The sequence below is a fragment of the Tripterygium wilfordii genome, chromosome 22, assembly GCF_013401445.1.
Source record: "Tripterygium wilfordii isolate XIE 37 chromosome 22, ASM1340144v1, whole genome shotgun sequence".
NCBI lineage: Eukaryota > Viridiplantae > Streptophyta > Magnoliopsida > Celastrales > Celastraceae > Tripterygium > Tripterygium wilfordii.
Window position 1 is genome coordinate 7,317,355 of NC_052253.1, and position 23,788 is coordinate 7,341,142.

General features: G+C 36.3%; 1 protein-coding gene and 1 long non-coding RNA gene across 2 annotated transcripts; one reads left to right on the plus strand and one right to left on the minus strand.

Moving 5' to 3' along the window:
• Window positions 1-16,830: 16,830 nt before the first annotated feature.
• On the minus strand, window positions 16,831-18,659 carry LOC119992066. Its single transcript, XR_005466312.1, has 4 exons — window positions 18,499-18,659; window positions 18,344-18,372; window positions 18,137-18,200; window positions 16,831-17,102 (listed from the first exon to the last, which is right to left on the minus strand). It is a non-coding gene; the product is annotated as an uncharacterized LOC119992066 (long non-coding RNA).
• Window positions 18,660-20,563: 1,904 nt separating this feature from the next.
• Window positions 20,564-21,030, plus strand: LOC119991477. The gene has a single exon (XM_038837823.1). The coding sequence runs from the start codon at window positions 20,564-20,566 to the stop codon at window positions 20,951-20,953; it is 390 nt and encodes a 129-aa protein (XP_038693751.1). The 3' UTR covers window positions 20,954-21,030.
• Window positions 21,031-23,788: the final 2,758 nt, after the last annotated feature.

Consider the following 23,788-nt stretch of genomic DNA (forward strand, 5'->3'; position numbering starts at 1 on the left):
GCTTCTCCATCATATGGATGACACATAATTTTAGGCTCATATCGATGCTCATAATGCCACCACATCTCCTTCACTGTAACTGTCAAACTATAAAGCCTATACAGCTTGGGAGTCAGTGGCAGGTACCACATACGGTTAACCAAAATCTCCTTGAAATTTTCACATCTGATTCTCCGAGCTGCATAACGATCCCCCTCGTAAAACCTGCACCACATCGTCTTTATAGTACATCATACAATCATTTGTAGAACAGTCGATTCGTTGACACCTAAGTCTGAGTTTGGACATCAACTTTTGGGTTTGATAGAAATTTGCAGACATCCTATTATCTGCAGGCATGGTCTCTTTCATGAGATGAATGACTTCATTGAAACAACCCCGGTATATTGTAGTAAGCTTTAATGCTTAAAAGCCTCATAGAAGCTGACAATTCTGAGTGTGAATTACATCCGTCCCACAGTGGTGCTTGGGCAACATACAACATGTCAAAGAAACTTTGAGCCACTGAATTCGGAGGTTCTGGCACAAACTGTTGATTCCAACTATCTCCTTGTACGATCTCATCCCCAACTGACGGTCTAGTAGCGTCTATTACCATTTTCTTGTATTGATTGAAATCAGTTACATCATTGCCTTCCCAGTAATAATTTGTAGCATCCGCTTGAACATTTTTTGGCTGCAATAGTGGGATTGTACGACAGTTGTTCACTGTGACTTGTCCAGCAGTGATATCCAAGCTAAAAATCTTTTTTGTATAAGTGCATCCTTATTTCATTCAACATCCGATATCTTGTGCATTTGCAATTAGCACATGGACACCTTATTGTTCCTATATTTTGAAATTATGAATTATTTGCACTTGCATAAGCAATGAACTCCTCAACCCCCGCCAAGAACTCTTCAGTTATTCCCATCCGATTGGGTCCAACTCTCTTGTACATCCATGTACGAGATTCAAGTACGTCCATCACAACTAGAATACCAAATGTGAATGGAAAAAATGGAAATTAAGAGATAATGAAGCAGATGAAACAAAAAAAGGAGAGGAGAGAATGATAAACGAGAGATGGGTAAGACGAGAATGATGGTAAATAAGGAAGAACTCTTTTTTTGTAGTAAACTAGCGATGAAAGTGGAATTCCGTCACTATTTTCAATGATATAAAACTTTCCATGAGTTGACATAAAGCCTGACAGACCTATTGGTAAACGAGTTAGTGACGGAAAAGCTATTCCGTCGCTAATTTAGTGACAAAAAAGCTTTTCCATCGCTAAACATCCGTACTTGAACCAGGCTCCTAGTTGACATAAAGCCTGGTAGTCTATTGGTAAACGAGATTTAGTGCCGAAAAAGCTATTCTGTCACTAATTTAGGGACGAAAATTTTTTTCCATCACTAAACATCCGTAACTGAATCAGGCTCCTAGTTGACATAAAGCTTGGTAGCCTATTGGTAAACGAGATTTAGTGACAGAAAAACTTTTTCGTTACTAAACATCTGTATGTGATTTAGGCTCCTAGTTGACATAAAGCATGGCAAGCCTATTAGTAAATGAGATTTAGTGACAGAAAAGCTATTCCGCCACTAATTTAGTGACAGAATAGCTAACATCCGTACCTAAACAAGGCTCCTATCAGAGAAAATATGATTTAGTGACAAAAAAAATTTTCGTAGTTAATTTAGTGACAGAAAGATATTTCCGTCACTAAATTAGCAATGAAATTTCTTTTCCATCGCTAAATCGTATCATCTCTAACAAAAAACTTAGATCATGTACGGATGTTTAGTGAAGGAATGTTGTCCATCACTAATCCGTGGAAAATATCCATCTCAAATCCATCACAAAAATTAGCGGGATTTGGTGCTTAATTTTGCCACGAAATTCGAGACAGAATGTATTCGCCACGGAAATTTTCATCTCTAATTTTGTCGCTGACTTGGTCAGCTGTTAAGTTGACTTTTGAGATGGAGGACGGACCTTGTCTAAAATCCATCGCTAATAGTTAATTTAGCGATGAAAAATATTTCGTCACTAAATTCTGTCACAAAATCGACCCTTTCTTGTAGTGATAGTGTTTGATCACCGTGCATTATCAATGGGCTATGCTTGGTATTACATTGAGGGGATCTCTCAGTCATGTCGAGATGCTTTCTCCTCGGTTACCATGCCCTATGTTATCTCTTTGGATGTCTACTCCTTGATTGGGCTCCTTGGTTCCACTTTGATCGGTAACTGAGATACTCCATTGACTTGGAGGGAGCTTGGTATAACTTGCCACGTGTCAAGATCTTGGAGGAGGCTATTTGGATACTAACATATGCCCAAACACCTTTTACCCTAGTCATGATTGGTGGAGGTGAAGGTGTCATCATTGCTTGTATTTAATATGATTGCGTCTTTTTGGCTACTGAGATCAAAGCCTGAGATGGAGGGATGTAAGGCTCTCTTCGTCTTTTTTGAGATCATTAAAGTAAACATGAGGGGCTTCCTTTTGATCACCATTTACTTCTTCCACTCCCTTGTCGATAGGGAACTTCATCTTTAGATGGTAAGTCGAGACCACTACTCGGGCCTTGTGAAGGAGAGGCCTGCCGATGATGGTCTTGTATGGGGTCTTGACGTTGACCACAAAAAGATCTATCATGAACATCTTGGTCTTTAGGTAATTTTTTTCAAGGTGATGGGTTGATATATAACATCAACTGCTATGAAATCATATAGTGGAGTTATTGATGGATTGAGACGAGTGTCGCAATCGAAATCGCGACGTGTGTAGACTTACAAAAAACAATGAAGTCGCCACCAATTGTTTTAGAGGTACAATTGGTCACCTATTAAAATATCGATATGCCATTTTGAGAATTGGGTCCAAGGATCGATTGTGCATAAGGAAGGTGTTAGCACCCCACGATACCCTTTTGCACGGTTACCAAAACTTGAACAAGGGCTAATGAAAATATTTATGAGAATTTAAGAAAAAATGATTTTTTGAAAGAACTCTGTCTACACGAGGACAAAATCTCTCGAAGAAGGAGTACGCGAGCTTGCGACAAGATATTTTTGATTTTTTTGAGAATGAGGGTTTTTTAGAAAAGACAGTTCCTTCTACACGGGGACATAATCCCTTGAAGAATAAGTACGCTGGGTTGCGTAATTTTATTGAAAAAGGGGAGGATCAAAAATAATATTTAATGTCCCACTTTTGAAATTAACAATAACAATTTTAAGATTAAAGCCTTTTTTCGCGAGTGGGTGGTTAAAACCATTTGTGTCTCGAGGTGATAGCTATCCCGATTTAGAAAATAAAACAAATACATAAAATCAAGTGTTGGCCCAAAAAAAAAAACAAATAGGAGATGAAAAGCAAGCTGATAGGTATGATAATACCTATTGTTTTTGGTAGAAATATCCCCCTCTTAAGCTTTCTTTTGATAAATAATGAGTGTATTTATGTTTTGATTTGTATTTCTGATAGGTTGATTGCGGTTTGGATGAAAAGTGATGAAAAAAGGGCTGAACTGAAGAAAATGTCCACCGACCTTCGTGTGTTCAAATACTTATAACTTTTTGTCACGTTATCGGAATCAAGCGAAATAAAAGGCATTGGAAACTAGACATCTCAAGCTTTCCGTAGACGCTAAAATCGTGCAAATCGGACGTCGTATGGAGATTTTGGAATCATTCCACGCCTAGGCGCAATATTTGTGCACGCCCAGTATCACTTGTGCACGCCCAGTCCAGCGAGTTGGGCGTGAATTTGAAGTTGTGCACGCCTAGGATTGCGCCTAGGCGTGCGCCTAGGCGTGCGCCTAGGCGTGGTGCGCCTAGGCGTGAATACAACGCGCCTAGGCGCACAAGATAGTTTTTTGGTATGTTTTAATTCGCGAACTTGCCGAGCCGCAGGACACTTTTTAACCTAGAACTGATTTTCTGGGGAGCGAAACGAGAGGGGGAAGGCGATTATTGGAGCTAGGAGGAGAGATTCTTCAGCTCAACTTGGATCTACTCAACTAATTGGGTTTATTCATGATTTTCTCATCTCTCCTTTTGTGTTTTTCTCTCATTATGTGTAACTAAATCTCTTGTGCCAAGGCTAGGATGAAGCCTTGGGTTTGATGACTTTGTTTATGACTTGATTTACATATATATGAGTTGATTTGGGTATAAATCTTGTGTTTCTATGTTTGATTGCAATTTCTTCATGCTTGTGGTGTTTGGCCAACACTTTAGGTTTTTGGATGAAATTGTTTGGAGAATTTGCTTAGACAATAATATGTCAAGTAGATTATGCTTCTTGAAACACTTGATTATGAATGTGTCTCCCTTTAATTAGGTGACAATTTTGTATGAATCCTAATCTCCATAGAACTCCATAAATTCCTATGCATGTTTAGACCAATAAGATGGCTAGAATGTATTTAGGAATATCCGACCTAGACCAATAAGATGGCTAGTAATTGATTTTAGGGAGATTTGGCTTAAGTGCGCTAAAACCGACTTAGGTACGGATTCGTTATGCCCGAATTAGCAAATATGTGTGTGAATTTATGTCATTCCAAGTCATTTCCCAAGGGGGATTCCGAAGCCTTGGTGTTCATCTCATATTTGTTAAATCATCTCATTTGCATTAGTTGCATCCTAATTCTAAGAAAATACCAAAAACACTTTGCTCTTTGCTTGTTTTAGTTGAATTACCAAACCAAACAATCTTGAGTTGAATTTTACTTTTGATTGCATTGTCCATATATACATACAAATATACATTTGGATTAAACATAACATCGTCCCTGTGGATTCGACCCTTGCTTATCATTGTGCTGTAGTCGCCGACTAGTACACTTGCTAGTAAGGTTAATTTAGACCCAACAAGTTTATGGCGCCGTTGCCGGGGATGGTAGCTTACGTTTGATCCATTTTTATTATTTGTCCATAATTTTTTTTTTTCTTTTCCTTTGTTTGTACATAATACTTGTACATAATATTTGTTAACTAATTTTGCTTTTGTTGGCATATGCTTCGAGATGGAATATCCTCCACCATGTGCTTATCAGGGAGCAGGTTTTTATGGGTCGAGCTTATATTTGCAAGGATATAATGCAAGGACAACTCCTCCTAACCATGCCCCATATCCACCATGCAACTCCTTCTCCAACACTTATAACTCTGGAAGGTGTGAACGACCTCAATTCCTATGGAACAACTACCAGCATCAATTTGTTCCTACACAAGCAGGACCACCACCATTGCTTGAGCAAGCACAAGACTCATCTCTACAAGACGTACTAAATGCATTGGTTACGAGTACCCAAAAGTTGAAAGAAAACACTCAAGCTTGTAGAGAGGAGATGTGTCAATGGGCTTCACCACCACCGCTTGAGCAAAGACATGAGTCATCTTTGGATGACATACTCGATTCCTTAAATGCGAGTACCCAAACTTTAGAAGAGGCAACGCATAGGATGGTATCAAGCAAGAATCAACTTTACCAACCTATGATGAAAACAAGTGAGGGGGAATGTATATGTGAGACAACTCAAGCAGTTACATTAAGCAGTGGCAAAGAGTTGGAGCTTAGAGGAAAAGTTGAGTATAATTATGTGGATGAAGAGGAGTATGAGATAATGCTTCTCACTTCACTTTCGGAGATGGATCCACCAATGAAGGAGGGCATGGATTTAGAAGAATCAAAAAATTCTCCATTAGCTGCAGAATGTGAGATAGTTTCAATCGAACAAGAAATTAGTGGACCTACATGGGTTGAGCAAGATATAGAAGAGAAAGCTCTTGTCGATTTTGAAAAAAATTTGAAAGCTGAAGATTTGGAGAACAAGCATGATGATAAGGTGGAGGAAGAATGTGATAACTTTGTAGAGAGGCATGAGGATAACATACTCCACAATCAGGTGCTATCACCATTTGAAGCACAATTCATTGACTTTATTGGAGTTGAGGAGCCTAATGTAAATCTCAGTGCTTCCATAATGCAAATCCTGGAGGAAATTTTGCCAACAAAGAAAAAATGGAAGCTTCAACAAAGCATGGAGAGCTACATTGCAAGATCATTGAAGAAGCTTCCCCTCTACTCAAAATATCTCTTCCATTGGCATGGAAAACTACAATTTCAACCAAGAGGGCCAAAGGAATTTAGAGATAGAATCTTTTTGATGGGCACATCAAAGAAGGATGTTTGTGCCCTATTTATTGAGCCACTGCAAAGTGGTGGATCTCGTCTAGCTGAAGACAAGAGGAGGGTGCATATAGACATTGAAGAATTGTGGCCAGGCCAGCACCCCAATCCACTCGATGCATGACTCCAACCCCCAGGTTGTATTGTTTCAACTTGTCCTCTTTTTAGTGCATTATTACATTGTTATGTTTTGCATTGAGGACAATGCATTCTTTAAAGTGTGGGGTGGTGGACTGCATATGGATTATCTTGTGCAAAATTTCACATGATTTTTGTAGTAGCTGAATTTAAAAAAAAAAAAAAAAACAAAGAAATTGAAAATTTTTAAAAAAAAAAATTTTAGTGCTTGAATCTTGCATATTTATGGGAATTTTCTGTTGAATTGAGTGCTATATTGAAATGCAGCTAATCTTGGTTTGTGGAACCCATCATATCCTTCTATATGCTTGACGTCTACTCTATTGCACAATCACTGTAATTCACCTGCACAAGAATGTGTGCTTGTGGGGTATGACTTGGGTGAATAGATGTTGGATGTGGACTTTCTCTAAGATGATCTAGAACACCATGTTAGTTATATTCTTGGCACTAGTTAATTACATGCATGTTAAAAAAAAATAAATAAAAAAAAATAAAATTGATGATGAATAAAAGCATGTTCCGCTCTTGTGATCTTGCTGAGTAACCGGGGCTCTTGTCTAACCAACTCGAGTTTCGCGTAAAAAGGTAAGACAATCTTGATGAACATACTAGGCTAGCTTAACTTCGAAGCCTTTTCAACTCGAGTGATTGATCCGAGGTGTGCTTTATCACATAATGCCCTAAACCAACTGGTTGGGAGTCATTGGTTGAGAACTTGTTACATGGGTTGACTAGAAAGCTTAAAGGAGTGAGCATTGCACGGGCCTAGTAAGATGAAAATAAAAAAAAATAAATAAAAAAAAAATAATAAAAAAAAAAAAGAAGAAGAAGAAGAAGAGAAGTATGTACATAAATAAAAGTGCCTTGGTATTACTACTTGACTGTTCTTGGAATTCTTAGAATGTGACTATGTTTGGCGCCTATGAACTTTTGGAAGCCAAATATTTATACATTTCTTCTTTGCATGCACTTAATTTAGATGAAGTGATTGAGTAGACGGATAATCTTCACTGAGTATATGTTTGGATGAAGTGTGGGGTCTCCACATCTTTTTGATTGCATGGCATTGATGTATATTGTTTCGATTCTAGCAATTTCCCTCACATATGTTTGATTTGAGTTATCTTGAAACGTTTGTGGGTGTCGTTCTTGTAAGCCCTCAGGAGACAAAACTCCTCCACTAGGGACACCTAGGGGTTTAACGGCTTGTTGCATATGCTAAATGCAATCGCGATTCCTGCGTTAGTGAGTTAGGATGTTAGTTGGTAGATGTACTTTGTTTAGTTTTACTTGAGGACAAGTAAGGTTTAAGTGTGGGGTGTTTGATAGGTATGATAATACCTATTGTTTTTGGTAGAAATATCCCCCTCTTAAGCTTTCTTTTGATAAATAATGAGTGTATTTATATTTTGATTTGTATTTCTGATAGGTTGATTGCGGTTTGGATGAAAAGTGATGAAAAAAGGGCTGAACTGAAGAAAATGTCCACCGACCTTCGTGTGTTCAAATACTTATAACTTTTTGTCACGTTATCGGAATCAAGCGAAATAAAAGGCATTGGAAACTAGACATCTCAAGCTTTCCGTAGACGCTAAAATCGTGCAAATCGGACGTCGTATGGAGATTTTGGAATCATTCCACGCCTAGGCGCAATATTTGTGCACGCCCAGTATCACTTGTGCACGCCCAGTCCAGCGAGTTGGGCGTGAATTTGAAGTTGTGCACGCCTAGGATTGCGCCTAGGCGTGCGCCTAGGCGTGGTGCGCCTAGGCGTGAAACAACGCGCCTAGGCGCACAAGACAGTTTTTTGGTATGTTTTAATTCGCGAACTTGCCGAGCCGCAGGACACTTTTTAACCTAGAACTGATTTTCTGGGGAGCGAAACGAGAGGGGGAAGGCGATTATTGGAGCTAGGAGGAGAGATTCTTCAGCTCAACTTGGATCTACTCAACTAATTGGGTTTATTCATGATTTTCTCATCTCTCCTTTTGTGTTTTTCTCTCATTATGTGTAACTAAATCTCTTGTGCCAAGGCTAGGATGAAGCCTTGGGTTTGATGACTTTGTTTATGACTTGATTTACATATATATGAGTTGATTTGGGTATAAATCTTGTGTTTCTATGTTTGATTGCAATTTCTTCATGCTTGTGGTGTTTGGCCAACACTTTAGGTTTTTGGATGAAATTGTTTGGAGAATTTGCTTAGACAATAATATGTCAAGTAGATTATGCTTCTTGAAACACTTGATTATGAATGTGTCTCCCTTTAATTAGGTGACAATTTTGTATGAATCCTAATCTCCATAGAACTCCATAAATTCCTATGCATGTTTAGACCAATAAGATGGCTAGAATGTATTTAGGAATATCCGACCTAGACCAATAAGATGGCTAGTAATTGATTTTAGGGAGATTTGGCTTAAGTGCGCTAAAACCGACTTAGGTACGGATTCGTTATGCCCGAATTAGCAAATATGTGTGTGAATTTATGTCATTCCAAGTCATTTCCCAAGGGGGATTCCGAAGCCTTGGTGTTCATCTCATATTTGTTAAATCATCTCATTTGCATTAGTTGCATCCTAATTCTAAGAAAATACCAAAAACACTTTGCTCTTTGCTTGTTTTAGTTGAATTACCAAACCAAACAATCTTGAGTTGAATTTTACTTTTGATTGCATTGTCCATATATACATACAAATATACATTTGGATTAAACATAACATCGTCCCTGTGGATTCGACCCTTGCTTATCATTGTGCTGTAGTCGCCGACTAGTACACTTGCTAGTAAGGTTAATTTAGACCCAACACAAGCCCAAAAAAGAGTCTAAAATAGGTCCAAAACTGGTTCCAATACCAGCATTAAAAAAAGTCCAGATTGCTACCCAGAAAAAGCCCAAAATTAGGGGTGTCCACAATCGATCCGCAACCGAGAAACTGATCCGTAACTGTGGTTATTCGATTTTCGGATTTAGTTTTTCGGTTATGGTTTCGGATATGGTTATGATTTTAGTAAATGTTTGGATATTTTTATGGTTATGGTTTTTTTGGTTAAGGTGTGGTTATAATTGAAAAAACCGAATAATATTAATATATTAATATATCATATATGATATATTATATATTATATTATATATATTATATAAATATATATTAAATTAGATTTTATATATATATATATATAAGTTACATATTGGAATATGAGACTATGGTAGACAAAGTAGTTTTTGTAAAATTCTGATTATATCTTCATAACAAATTATAAATTTAGATATCAATTAACCTAATCATTACACAAATTATAAATTAAGATAGTTGAAACTCATGGTGACTTTATCATTTTAAAATTTATATAAATTAAGATTGATTATTGCTAAAGCGAAAGTGGGGAGACATCTTCACGTATGTTTCTTTTCTTTTCTTGATCATATTATTTCTCTCGGTCTTGTAAATTTATTTTTCTTTAATTATGATGACATAATATATTTATTATCATTATCATGAATTTTTATTAAACTTTGTTAGATGGAGTTGGAATGGATCATGACTTATTTTCTTACTCTATTTGAGATTTATTCATACCTTTTTCATTTCTTCAAAAACTGAAAACCGATATCCGATCCGAAAAATATGGTTATTATGGTTTGGTTATCTGAACATATATGGTTCTGTTATGGATTCTAAAATATCATAACCGAATCGATTCGGACATTTCAGTTATGATTAAAAATCGAACCGAAAACCGAATGGACACCCCTACCCAAAATTGGTCTGGAATTGCCCCAATATAGATATGAAATCCAGCTCAAAAAACAACCCAAAGCAGGTTGTAAAGCAGTCTAAAATTAGCTCTAAAATGCAGTCCAAATGAAGACTAAAGTGGGCCCAAAAACATTCCAGAAATGAGTCAAATAAACTACCAAGAAAATTGCCCAAAAACATCCCAGAAATAGCCCAAAAACAGTCCAGAAACATGCCCAGAAAGTGCCCAGAAAATGTCCAGAAACACCCTAGAAACAGCTCAAAAAATCCTTGCTCATGGTGTTTTCTCACAAATCAAAAGGGGAAGAATAGTTTTCCAATGCAAATAGAGTGATTCTCAAAAATTGTCAATAACAAAATTATGAAGAATGAAACGAAAAAAGAAATGAAATGGCAATATGCATAAGAGGGAGCTCAACATGTCCAACAATAGAGTTCACCAAATCAAAGCCTAGAATCTCCTCTCAACAAGGAGACAGAATCTCTCGAAGAGGGGAGGCACTTGTTTATGAGATTTTCTATCTTGGATGAACACCCTTTAGCAAGAACCAAAAATGAAATGGGGAAGGCTTTGTTTAAAATAAGGATAGAGAAAGTATTATCTCTACCTTCTTCCTTTCTTCCTCTTTTCTTTCCTTCTTTCTCTCTTTTCTTTTCTTCTCTCCTTTGCTCAGCCATTTCTCTCCTCTCTTCTAGTTTTTCTTTTCTTTCCCAAAAATCTATCTCTCTAATTAATTGCTCCCTGTGTGCTGCCACTACCCTCTCCTATTTTTTTGTCCCCACCTTTTTTGACCCCAACCCCTCTTTTATATCTTTGGTTGGAGACTTTTCTAGGGTTTTAGGTTGCGAGTTCTTGAACTTTTTGGGCTTGGGTTTTTGTGAGATGCTAGGATTTGGGCTCTTGACATAGGTTGGGTTGGGTTGAGTTAAATTGAGCTTTGGGTATTTTTTTTAATTGGGCTGTGGTATTTTTTATTTAGGAATTGGAGTTTGTTTGAGGATTGGACTTTGGGTAGGTTTCTTTGCGAATTGAGCTTGCTTAAAATTAAATGGGCTTAGACTTATTTTTTATTGATTTTGAATTTATTCAATAAAAATTTGAGTGTACAAATTGAATCAAATAGAAATAAGATAATGTATATACATGTAAAGAAGAAAGAAATAATATTTAACAAAAATGACCCAGAAAAAATCTGGGTATTATAGCGAGTCTCAGAGATATTCATCTCCTTGAATACTTTGTAGAAAATGATGTATGTATCACTACTATTTCTACAAAGATCCTTGAAACGCTGAAGTTGGCAATATTGACTTCTACTACTAATGCATCATCATGGGGAACCTAGACATCCTCTGCATCCTTCTCTGAGAAAGTGATGTTCTCCTCTCTCTTTCTCAGGTATTTGCCTTGTGGGATTCTCTTGTTGGGTCATCCGAGCATACGCTCTTCGGCCTAAGGCAATTTCTTTTCCAATTGTCAGTCCTTCTATGATGACATTAATCATGCCAGTAGCTTCTCTTTCTTGGTCATGAGGAGATTCCTCTCTTCTCGTTGCCTTCCTTTCTTCCATGTCATCATCTCGATAATCTCTTATCCTCCTCTTCTCCTCCCTTTTCGAGGTGAATGAAATTTGATAATTTTATCAGGGATGACAACTGATATAGTTTTCCTATTGATGTTTTGATATTTTTTGTTTATAGTCCTTGTTCATATGCTCTTTTAATGATGCTCTTACGCTATGTTTGGTTGGGCAGTTCCTGCCGGAACGGGAATGCTCAATTCCCATTCCAGTCAAATTCCTGTTTTTGGTTACACAATAGATATTGGAATGGAATGCCATATTCCATTCCTAGCAGGAACTTGAGGTTCCCACCTCTATGTAAGGAACCCACAATTCCGGGCTAAATGGGAATTCAGTTTGTAAGTAAAATGACAATTTTGGCCCTTTGAACAATTTGTAACCCTTGGATCGATGAAATCACAACCGTCCATTCATTTAACCTAGGAATGTATCTATCGTGATTTTCCTTTGAGAACAGAGATAGTCGCTCCTCACCCTTGAACAGAGACGGTCGCTCTTCATCCTTGCTCACAGGTACAACCATGTCTTCGATCTTCATCGATTCTTTATCTTTTCGATCTTCTTCTCTATTGTTAAAAGGTTTCACATGCAATTATACTTGTAATCATCTATCGATTTGTGAGTCCTAATATTCTAATCCTTCCATCTGTGTAGATCAACAAACCCATCGAGAAATCCATCCGTGTGCATATATCGCCCTTAAGGTATGATTGTCTTTCTCAAATATGATTTTTCTATGACAATCGTATATATGCCTTCGTGTTCTGCTATTTAATTTTTTATCGTTTTGTGTGGAATTCATTCTAAGCCATGATCTTTACTTGATTTGATTATGTTGAGTATTCAATAAAGGGATGATGGAAGGATTGAACATTATTCGTATATATGTCTTTGTGTTTCTCGTATATATGCCTTCTTGTTTTGTTTATTTTAGACTGTTTAGTATAACAAGTACATATATACCAAATATCAAAATTGTTGTGAATATTAGCTTTTTGTTTATTGTTTCTATACTAGTGTTTAGGCTTCATTATATATACTTATATGTATTATAATGCAGTGATGGCTCGTATGATGCGAAAGAACAACTTGGTTGCTGCATTGTCCCTTTGGAACCAAATTCTTTCTTCGATTGACCTAATTTTCTATCTTTTTTGTATTGCAACATCACTCCATATCATAAGACCAAGAGATAGGTCTTATGTATTGGGTTTTGCATTTCAAAGGGAACACCTTAAAAATCTAGTTTACGAAAGTGACAATACATGCATTGCACAACTAAGAATGAATAGGGAGGCTTTTGGAAATTTGTGTTCTATGTTAGAGAATTTTGGAGGTCTAAAACCAACAAAAAACATGTTGGTAGATGAACAAGTTGCAATTTTTTTGCACATCCTGTCTCATCATGTGAAGAATAGGATTATTCAATTTAGATTTAAGAGGTCTAGTGAGACGATTAGTAGGTATTTTAAGAGGGTTTTGGATGCTAGCATTTGTCTACATGGAGAGCTATTAAAAAAGCTTGTATCTGTGCTACCAAACTCAACAGATTCAAAATGGAAATGGTTTCAGGTAATTTAAAATGATAAGCACATTTAATCCTACTCAAGTAATTTATCCCTAGCAATTTTTTTGATTTTTTTTTTGCTTTGTAGAATTGTTTGGGTGCTTTAGACGGAACATAATCAAGGTAAGAGTATCGACAGAGGATAAAGCTAGGTACCGCAATCGTAAAGGTGAAATTGCGACTAATGTCCTTGGTGTGTGTGGATCCAATATGAATTTTATCTATGTTCTCCCTGGTTGGGAGGGTTCTGTAGTTGATGGTAGGGTGCTTCGTGATGCTGTGAGCAGACCCAATGGTTTAAAAGTACCACACGGTGAGAATGCATTAAGTTTGCAAATTACTTAAATAAATCAGAAACTCTATAGATCTCACAACAGTAAACATTTATACCTAGGTTCTTACTACCTTGTTGATGCTGGATATACCAACTGTGAGGGCTTTTTAGCTCCATTTAGGGGGCAAAGATATCATCTCAATGATTGGAGACATGGCCATCAACCAGTCACACCTCAAGAGCTTTTTAACATGAAGCATGCATCCGCAAGGAATGTAATTGAGAGGTGTTTTGGGTTGCTGAAATTGCGTTGGGTAATTCTTCGTAGTCCCTCTTTCTATCCCACTAAGATACAAAATAGGATAATCATCGCATGTTGTCTCCTACATAATCTAATTAGGAGACAAATGATTGATGATCCAATGGAACCATTGCTAGATCAAATCTCATCAACAGTAAACCATTCTAGCCAACCAATTTCTTCAATTGAACCAAGTGACTAGTGGAGCAATTGGAGAAATTCAATGGCTACTCAAATGTTTAATGAATGGATGACCTCAAGGCAAGGGAGTTGAAGATTATATGTTTACTGTTTAGTATAAATATTGGTTTAAATGTATTGAATGTTAGCTTGTTCATATGGTTTTGTTAATTATTATGCTTATGTTCATTTTATGTTAGTTATTAATGAATTTTTCCTTAATGGCTGCATCTAAAGCTATGTCTAAAAAAGCAAAAGTACAACATATGTGGACTGAAGATGAGGATACTATCCTTGTCAATGCTTTGCTGGATATTTACAATGGTGGAACTTACAATGCTGATAATGAGTTTAAGACTGGTTACTTGGGTGCTTTGGAGAAAGCCATAAAAGATAAGATACCTGAAACAGATATAAAGGCCAAGCCTCACATCGAGTCAAGGCTAAAAACATTGAAGAAAGACTTCTCAATAGTTTATGACATGGTGTATGGCCCCAACACTAATGGATTTGGTTGGGATCCCATAAATAGGTGTATTGTTGCTGAAGCTCCTGTTTGGGAGGAGAATATAAAGGTTAGTATGCTACTATATGAATTTACAAATTTACTTTAAAACTGTGTTCTAACAATTTTTATATGACATTTATATGCAGCGTCACAAAAGGGCAGCTAACTTCAGAAATAAGGAGATCCCCCATTTTGAAGCACTATGCACCATTTATGGTAAAGATAGGGTCAATGGAAGAAACGCCCAAGATCCTTTAGATATGGTTGAAGACATAAGAGCTGAAGAGGCATTACACTATGATGATGATGCTGGGTATGTACCTGATGTGTCTTGGTTTAATGAGATGCAAGGAATGGATGTCTCAATGTCCGCTGCTAGGGCTGGTGCCTCTCATTCACCAGGGGGAATGTCAGCGACTCAAGGAGATACAAATGCTTCTCCAAGTGAGTTTGGCATGCAAAGTGATGGAAACTCAACGAGGAACAAGAAAAGGAAATCCAATAACAATACAAATGTTATTGACGCGATACGAGAGGTTGTTGATGCATTGGAAAAGCAGATAGAGAAGGCCACTCATGAGCTTAGTGAGGCAATTGGCACTGAGAAGAGATCAGAGGATAGAAGAGATAAGTTCTTTGATGAACTACGTACTTTGGTGGGGCTATCCAGCCATGAACGCTTCACAGTTGGAATTAAGATGGGAGGGGATAAGACACTGGTGTCAATGTTCTTCAGTCTGCCTATTGAAGAAAGAGGAGCATTTATTAAAAGTTGTATTGAGATGCTGTGATAAAATGCTTTTGTGTGGTGATGTTATGAGATCATTATGGAGATAAACTACCTTTTGTTGTAATTTTATGAGAGCATTATGCTCTTAACTATTTCCTATCGATGTACCTTTAACATATCACTAGAAACATGTTATTTTGTGAAGGATTATCTATTTTTAGAAATGAATGTGTTCTTGGCTATGGCCAAGTGACTCAGTTTATGAATTTTTTTGATGTCTGCAGGTTCATATATTGTTGTTTGTTTATGAAATATCAATGACTTAGCTTAAAGGATCTCAGTTTATGGATTTAAATAGTGTCAGTTTAATTTACTTTGATATTGTGATATTTGTTTAAATAGTATAGCTTATTTGGTCTTTGTAAACTTGATTGCTATATTATAGATGACATAAAATCAGAGACAAAAATAAATCTTTCATTATTTTGTTAAGGCAATTGGGTGTTGTAAAATAGACTCGGTAGAGATACAAACATAAGGGATAATATGGTATTTTGCCCATTATTCCCATTCCTATTCCTCAATGAATTCCTACGTACCAAACAATGGAACATAGTATTCTTGCCACAATTCTTTCACCAACCAAACATCGGAATTCTTGGAATTCCCACTCCCATTCCCATTCCCATTCTCATTCCTGTTCTCATTCCAGTTTCCGTTTCCACGACTAACCAAACATAGCGTTAGAACCTCTAATAGCACCTTTCAATAGCACCTACAGTAAGAGCACTTGCAATGGTATTATTTTGTCTGGGTCAACAAATATGTATGGGGTTTTGTGTTTTGCTGATGTGGCTGTATTGGGAGATGTGTTTTGCTGATGTGGTTGTATTGGAAGATTGTGTTTTGGTGTAGTTTTATTGTGGACAATATGGAGGGAATGAGAATTTGTAGGCCTCCATATTGGGTGGGAAGGAAAAATGTATAGGAATTTGTGTTTTGTTGATGTGGCTATATTGGGAGATGTGTTTTGTTGATGTGGTTGTATTGAGAGACGTGTTTGACTTGACTTTTTATGTAATAGAGGTGGGACCCAATATTGGTTTTTACTGGCCCAACAAAATGGGACCATCGCAATTGCTCTAACGTTGTAGGTTTGTAGGTCTTGGATTTTGATATTTATTACATGATAATACCAAAAATACCCCTTCAATGAGATACTGACACGTGTCAGCATATAGACTGAAGAAGTGGATATTGGATTGGGAAGCATCATTGCCAACCCAAATGTCACATCCGCCCATACTCCTCTCCTCGGTACGCTTAACAGGCATGATCCCGAGATCCCCAGGTGACCAAAAGACATTGGGATATCTAGGAGTACTAATCAATTAAACAGGAAGGAAATCTATACGAGATCTATATGTGATTCACCCCCCCCCCCCCCCCAAATTGCATTCGCAATCAAAGGGAATATATCGTTGTGAGATAGAAAACACACGTACAAAATTTGACGAACGTGGCGCAACATTGTAGTACGATGAGCGTCAACCTACACACAAATCAACAATTGTCCTAAAGTGGACTCAAAAGACACTAAGCCTCCAGAAAATACGGTTTCATACTATCAGATAATTAAAGACCTCAATGGTCAATCTCAAAAGAAAGTAGCAAAACATCCAATAAAATAAAAATACTAGACCTCGGCGGAACCAAAATAGCTCAAGTCAATGGTGACTGAGAAATATGTCAAATTTCAATAGTTTAACAAGTCTAAATCCTAATAAAGACACGAAATATAAATCTAATAGACGCGGACTACACTGCACTGTCACGCCTCCGGCAATCAATCCTGAACATCCTTCTAACCTGAGGGGGAAAGAAGGAAAAGAAAAGAAAGGGATGAGCGGAAGGCTCAGTAGGGAAATAAAATTAGAACAATAAACAATGAGAAATAGAACTATAATACCAGAAGGAACCGTACTAGATTCGAACCCCTATAAAGATTCACAGCGCTCAAAGTGCCATAGAAAATAAACATGACACATAAAAATAAGAATATGGATAAACAATTGCAAGGTACAATAACCAATATGCATCATGATTTGAATGCAATTTACAACATATATATACATTTAAATATCATATATATTTAAAACAAGAAGTGGAACAATTGAGGCACACCGAATGCCGAAACACTTGTTAACCAAGTGTATACCAGTACACGTAAGGTCATAATCACACATAAGGGAGGATCCATTTAAGGAAAGTGTACTCCCAAACAACAAGGATATTCGGACACCTAAACCGGTAGTGGGTTGTACACCCCACACCAAACAATGTGATACAACAACACAACCAACAATTGTCCACAAAACTTGGCTCAATATATGTCACATTTACAAAACAATTCAAAACATTTACAATTCAACAAATGATATAATTTCTATATCATTACAATAACTTACTTTAACTACAAATTGTATCTCAAACAATTTACCATAAATTAGTGGCTTTGAATGAAATAAAAAAAATCCCCTTTAATGCATCAAAAAAAATTAATGCAATTAAAATCCTTTATGCAATATCTTTCTTACAAAAACTCATTGTAAAATATGATAAGTGCAGGATGATCTAGAGCCACAATAACGGACTAAGCCACAATAACGGACTAGGCCACAAGAACATATCCATGGAGGAAGACAAAGAATAATAGAGGCCAACAATTATCCATGGACAACAATCAAACAATTGTAGGAACAAGAAATTTAAGAATTTATAAAATTCCTACAATGAATTAACACAAGGCATAGAAGAAATTATCAAAGAGGATAAAAGTTTCCCCTACAATGATTAAATACAAGACATACAAAGAATTATCAAGAGGATGGTAGTTTCCCTACCTCTTGTAGACATAAACTTCATAAGATTAAGCAATAATCTCCAAGTACTATCCAATGAGCCAACCTAATGAAAAATAACATATCATAACTTAATTTATCAAAGCTAGTATCAATTTGACAAAAGCCCCAAATTGGTTCAAATACCCTAAAATTGTAATCTAACAAATTTCCAATTAAACTTGTATCTAATTGGATCATAGTTCTTACCAACTTGTAGAGACCTTCAAAAATAGTTCCTAATAGACAAAAAGAAAGAGATTCAAGTGTCAAATTCCCCTTTGTTGCAAGACCCAAAATGTTCAAAGAAAGTCTCTTGGTTTAGAACTCATTGAAGTAAATAAAGGTTGTGGGTTGTTTCTTACCGAAAGACGGTGGTTGTCCGGTGACCGGAGGTAGCATGCAAGGTGACTGCAGTTGAACAATTGTGGTGATGGTGGGGAAGAGGGGCCACGGCTGCATAGGGAATTGAGAAGAAAAGAAGAAAAGAGAGTGAGGGAGGGGTCCGGTCGTGCACTGTAGGTTTAGGTTTTGATTTTTTTTTTAAAGACTATTATGACGCTTACTTTTCAGTATTTACTATTTCTGCCACTTGCATAATTACATTTCTGCCATTACTTATTCTATTGAATATTCTTATGATTAAATCTATTTTATTTTAATATTTCCAAGTTTACAATTATAACCTCTATAATACTATATGGCTAAATGGATATTACTACTAAAGACACTTGTCCGTTTTAACGGACCCACAAAATACGGTGCATTACAGAATCAATAATTCAAAATTTATATAAAATGGATCTCCACCCAAGCAAATCTCTTTGACACTCTCACCATTCACTACTAATTAAAGAGAGAGATCTAAGTACCAATAATCTCAATAGTCTTATTATCCACCAAGCTTACGTAAGCATCGGAGCATCCCCTTGAGGTACACCCTAGAACCTCAAAGCTTACATTTTTTCTTGTGCAGATACATAACGGTGACTTCTTGATCCCTCGAGGAGGCATCTGATTTTATATGTCATCACTATATATTTGTAATTTGTTTTTTTATTCAATTATTCTGCATTAGTGATGTAATAAATAGATTAGCTATGTTATGATGGGAAATTTTAGAACTAATTGGATTTTTTATTTGGCATTTTGCAGGCTAGAATTGTCTGAAAACACGAAGATTTAATTTATGATGAGAAACTGAAGAAGATTTTAGACGGAAAATAGGGTTAAGTTTTTTGAGATTGCAGGGTTGATTAGTCCTCATTTCCTTAAATGAATGTAAGTCGAAAGGATATGGGAGTTATATATGTTACACATGAATACTTGGCATGAGTTGGGTCGGATACATGAGTAGGAACTAATAACGATATCAAATAAGTTCTGGAAAACTGCAAAATTGTTGTTCATGTCAATTTTATATGCAAATACCCTTTTGTTGAAGGTCGTTCGAGTTTTCCTGAGAATATGACATGGGTTACTTCAACGCCTTAGCGCCTGATGCTCGAGACATTTTTTCTACCCCTGCACCTGCAATCATTTTGTTGATGTAACAAGCTTCAATAATACACGCTTACTAGTTTGCTAAATTTGTAGAACCAGTTTCTTGAGAGGTGGACCCAGCAGATACTGTCTGTATCTTGTGAAAATGAAATAAAAGATGCATATCACATGGATAGATCATGTGTAGCACAAGCATCTGCCTGGTCATTAAACACAAAGGAAGAAGACAGAGTAGCCTATCTGTCAAGTACAGCGCTTTCAAAGTAATTTGAACATCATCTAAAGCATTGCCATATGTGTCTTTTTCTTATCTACAAAAACATTTATGTTCATTAACGTCCTCCCAACACTTGCTCCGAATCCTCCCAAACAAAACAAGTTCAATAATTCAATTTTGTCCCTATTTCTATGTACTTTGCAATGCTTATTGTGTGGCAAATCCCACTAATTTTGCCACCCACTTTTAATTAATGAATTGGAATTTATAAGATATGGGGGCATATGACACTTGTTGGTTTAACTAACGGACCCATTTTTGAATCAATCATTTGAGTGATAGACGAATGGTCGATCTCTATAAGATCAAACTATATGGATTTGAAAGTTCATGAATTCGATTTCCACTGAAAAATAATATTTTTGTGGGCATACACTGGATTTTGACTCAACTAACCCTCTCATCAAATGAGAAACTACAGTGTCATTCTTGATTTAAAAAAATGTAATTAATGGACGGTGCAATGGCCACGTACACACCATAGGTATGTAGTGGGACTCTATTGGATCCAACACATCAAAACTCTCATTGAGGGCCCAAATACGCAAAGATGCCTCAACTCAACTCTTATATAAATCCCCATAACCCTCCAACTTGTGTCCAACACATTTATCTTCACATTATCCTACTCTTTGTCCGATAAAATACACATGGGTTTGAAAACCAAAATTTCACCGGAAACCCAACAACTAATCACCACTTTCCGGCAGCCGACAGGGCGGAGGGTACATCTCCGACGGCCTAAAATACAGACGGTGCGGCTAGGTGGACAAAAGGCGAGGAGGGGTCCAATCTTGGTAAGGGTGTTGAGGAGGTTGAGGCTAAGGTGGTTGAAATTGAGGTACAATTGCATGGTAAAGAAGATTAAGGAATATTATCAAGGAATTATCAAGGACATGGTGCCCGCTGGAGCAAGTGTTGAGACATTCCATCAAAGATTGTTTACGGAGTCCACTTTTGCTGTTCCTGTTATGGGTGTCTCTTTCAATAGCTTCTCTTCCATGGGTACTTGTAATCGCGCTCGCTCCATTTTCATTTAAATTAAATTAAAAGATCTCTCTCCTTCACCTCCTTCTTGTACTATTTTTTTTTGTTAGATCTTCATTTGGGTTTGTTCTGTAATGGAAAACGTAAGAGAAAGAAATATATATGTTGTGTGAATATATTTTCTTCAGCTGCTGTGTGGGGTTAACAACATGTTTGGTAATGTCAGACAGTGGATTTTATGTTGTTCTTTCTTTTTTTACGTTGTACTTTCTTTTTTTGGTCATAGTTTCTTGGCAACCAAACAGAATTGTAACTATTCCAAAGACAAAGAAGGATGGAATCTATCTGCAAACGTATGACACGACAAAAGCCAAACTACTGTATTCAACTGCAATGGGTATATTTTGATTACTAGAAAATCATAGTGGATCTTGATTCAAGAATTAAGTTAAATTGAGTTGTACTTGAAAAGGGGATAGTCAAGGTAATCCAGTATCCACATCATATTATTTAAACATTTTTTTCCCCTAAAATAGAGTATAAATATGGAGAATTAATCAAAAATATGGTCTACATCAAATCACCTAAAATTATCTAGAGGTTACTTATTTTAGTTAACTTGAATAGTGATAGATAAACTGGTGCAGATACTCTTAGATATCCTCATTACAAAGAAAAAAAAATTAAGAGCGATTTTGTTGAAAGTGTGCTAATTAATTCGCCAAAATGATATATATCCATAATTTTTTTATCCATAAACTTACATAATCTATGTGGCAAGCAAAAAAGACATACCACATAGATTAAAAAAAAAAAAAAACTTTATTAAATAAGCCACATAGGCATGCCACATGTTTATATAAGTTTATGGATGTTTATTTTATGGATGTATAATGCTTCCCATTAATTCGAAAAATGTATATAGGGTATGTTACGCTATTGGGTTGAAAGTAGTAGTAATTGACCAAGCTTTAAATGTTCTCATAATTGAAAACATAAGAGATGGGGGCCCAAATTAGGCTAATTATTGTATTGATTTCCTATTATTTTTTAATAAAGTGATTTCCTATTACTTGATCAGGGTGTTGGAGAGAGTGCTAATATTTAAATATTTGGAATATTTACTCATACTTGACCTAAGGTTTGATAGAGAGTCCAACATTTTTAAATGTCATGAGTTCGATTCTTATTTTGATTTTATGTAATTCTTGATGGCTGACACGCATGATTTCAGAACCATTGTGTATTTTTCGGTGTGCATACATGAATTATAGTCATGTGTTTTATATATGATTGTCTCACTACAAAAAAATTGAACTCTCACAAGACACAAAGTGCAATTGCCTATATAGGAGCTATAAATTGGAGCTAGACTTTAATAATGTGAAAAAAACACAATATATACACTAAGATCTTTGCACATGCTTCTTATCTTCATAGTAAGATGAGCTAAGTTATTGCTATCTTGCTACCCAAACACCACGCGCTAATTGGTTGGCAAATGAAATTGATTGATTAGTAGATAGTTGACTGACAATATCTCATTATCAATCAAGATTATATATATATATATATATATATATATATATATATATATATATATATGAGAATTCTCCTATACGCACCTAATTTGCACACTTAAAATACGCACCACTTTTTAAGGGTGTGGATGAGTGAAATGATAAATGAGACCCATATATTTCAAATCAATAGTGAAAACATAAGTACGTATTTTAAGTGTGCAATGTGCATATGAGAATTCCTCATATATATGTGTGTTTGTATACATGTATACGATCTGCAGCTGACATCGTCTCAATTTTTTATGTATGTTTTGAATTCATATTCATGTTGTGCTCATACACTTCTTCTCTCCCCCCCCCCATATTTCTATGCAGTTTCCCCTTTCTATAATTAATAGCCTTAATTACTCTTTTTCATTAACTATTCAATCAAATGAGATTGAGCATGTTTCCCATCTCTTCTCGAGAAAGAAGTGGGCTATTTCTTTGAAAAATTGTGCTCAATTTCATATGTGGCAATTCCGCCAAGATCTCTTCGTTAGTTGGGGAAAGAATCCGCACGAATCGGATTTTTTGAGGAACATATCGAGAGAGAATTGGATTTGGTTATACAATGTGTGGTTGGTAAACAAGGATCGGTTTTTTAGCAAGGTACGGAATGTATCGTCAAATACATTGTGCTCCCAATCTCAGGCTACCTCTTTGAGAGGATGGAAAGCCCATTCAGGGACCACAATCACTTCAGCTCGTGCAAGAATATCTATAAGGGCAAAAAAGGGTCAGCTGATGAGGGTTAGAGGTAACCAAACGGATAAGTCAATACCTCTAGAGAGAAGTCATATGTGTTGAATTGCATGAGTCCAAAAGAGAGTCAAATATGTGTACGCGTACATTTATACAGTTGTCTTGTGAACACCGTAATTTTTTTTCACGGAGAACGATACTATGCAAACTTACTCCTTAAGCATCTTATAGGGGCCTAAACTTAGATCTCGATGCATAAAAATTATCACCTGACGATATTACGACATTATAAGTTTAGCCAAAATCCAACGAATGACCACAAAGTATTGCGAGAAATCAAACTCATGTGGCCATCATGTTTGAGATTTGATGGGTCATTGCTGCTTGTGGATGTGCCAAACATAAAAAATATGCGTTTGAGGTAAATCCATGGATTTGGGGACTCCACAATTTCTTAGAGTCTATAATTCATATCCAATGGTGAATAAAAAGTCATACAAATTTTAAAAATGAAAAAACAAAAATGTGGTGTGATGTGGTACATCTCTCAAGCCATTGGATTTCAATTGTATACTCTACAATTTGAAACTAATTGTGGAGTGCCCTAATCCTTTCACATAA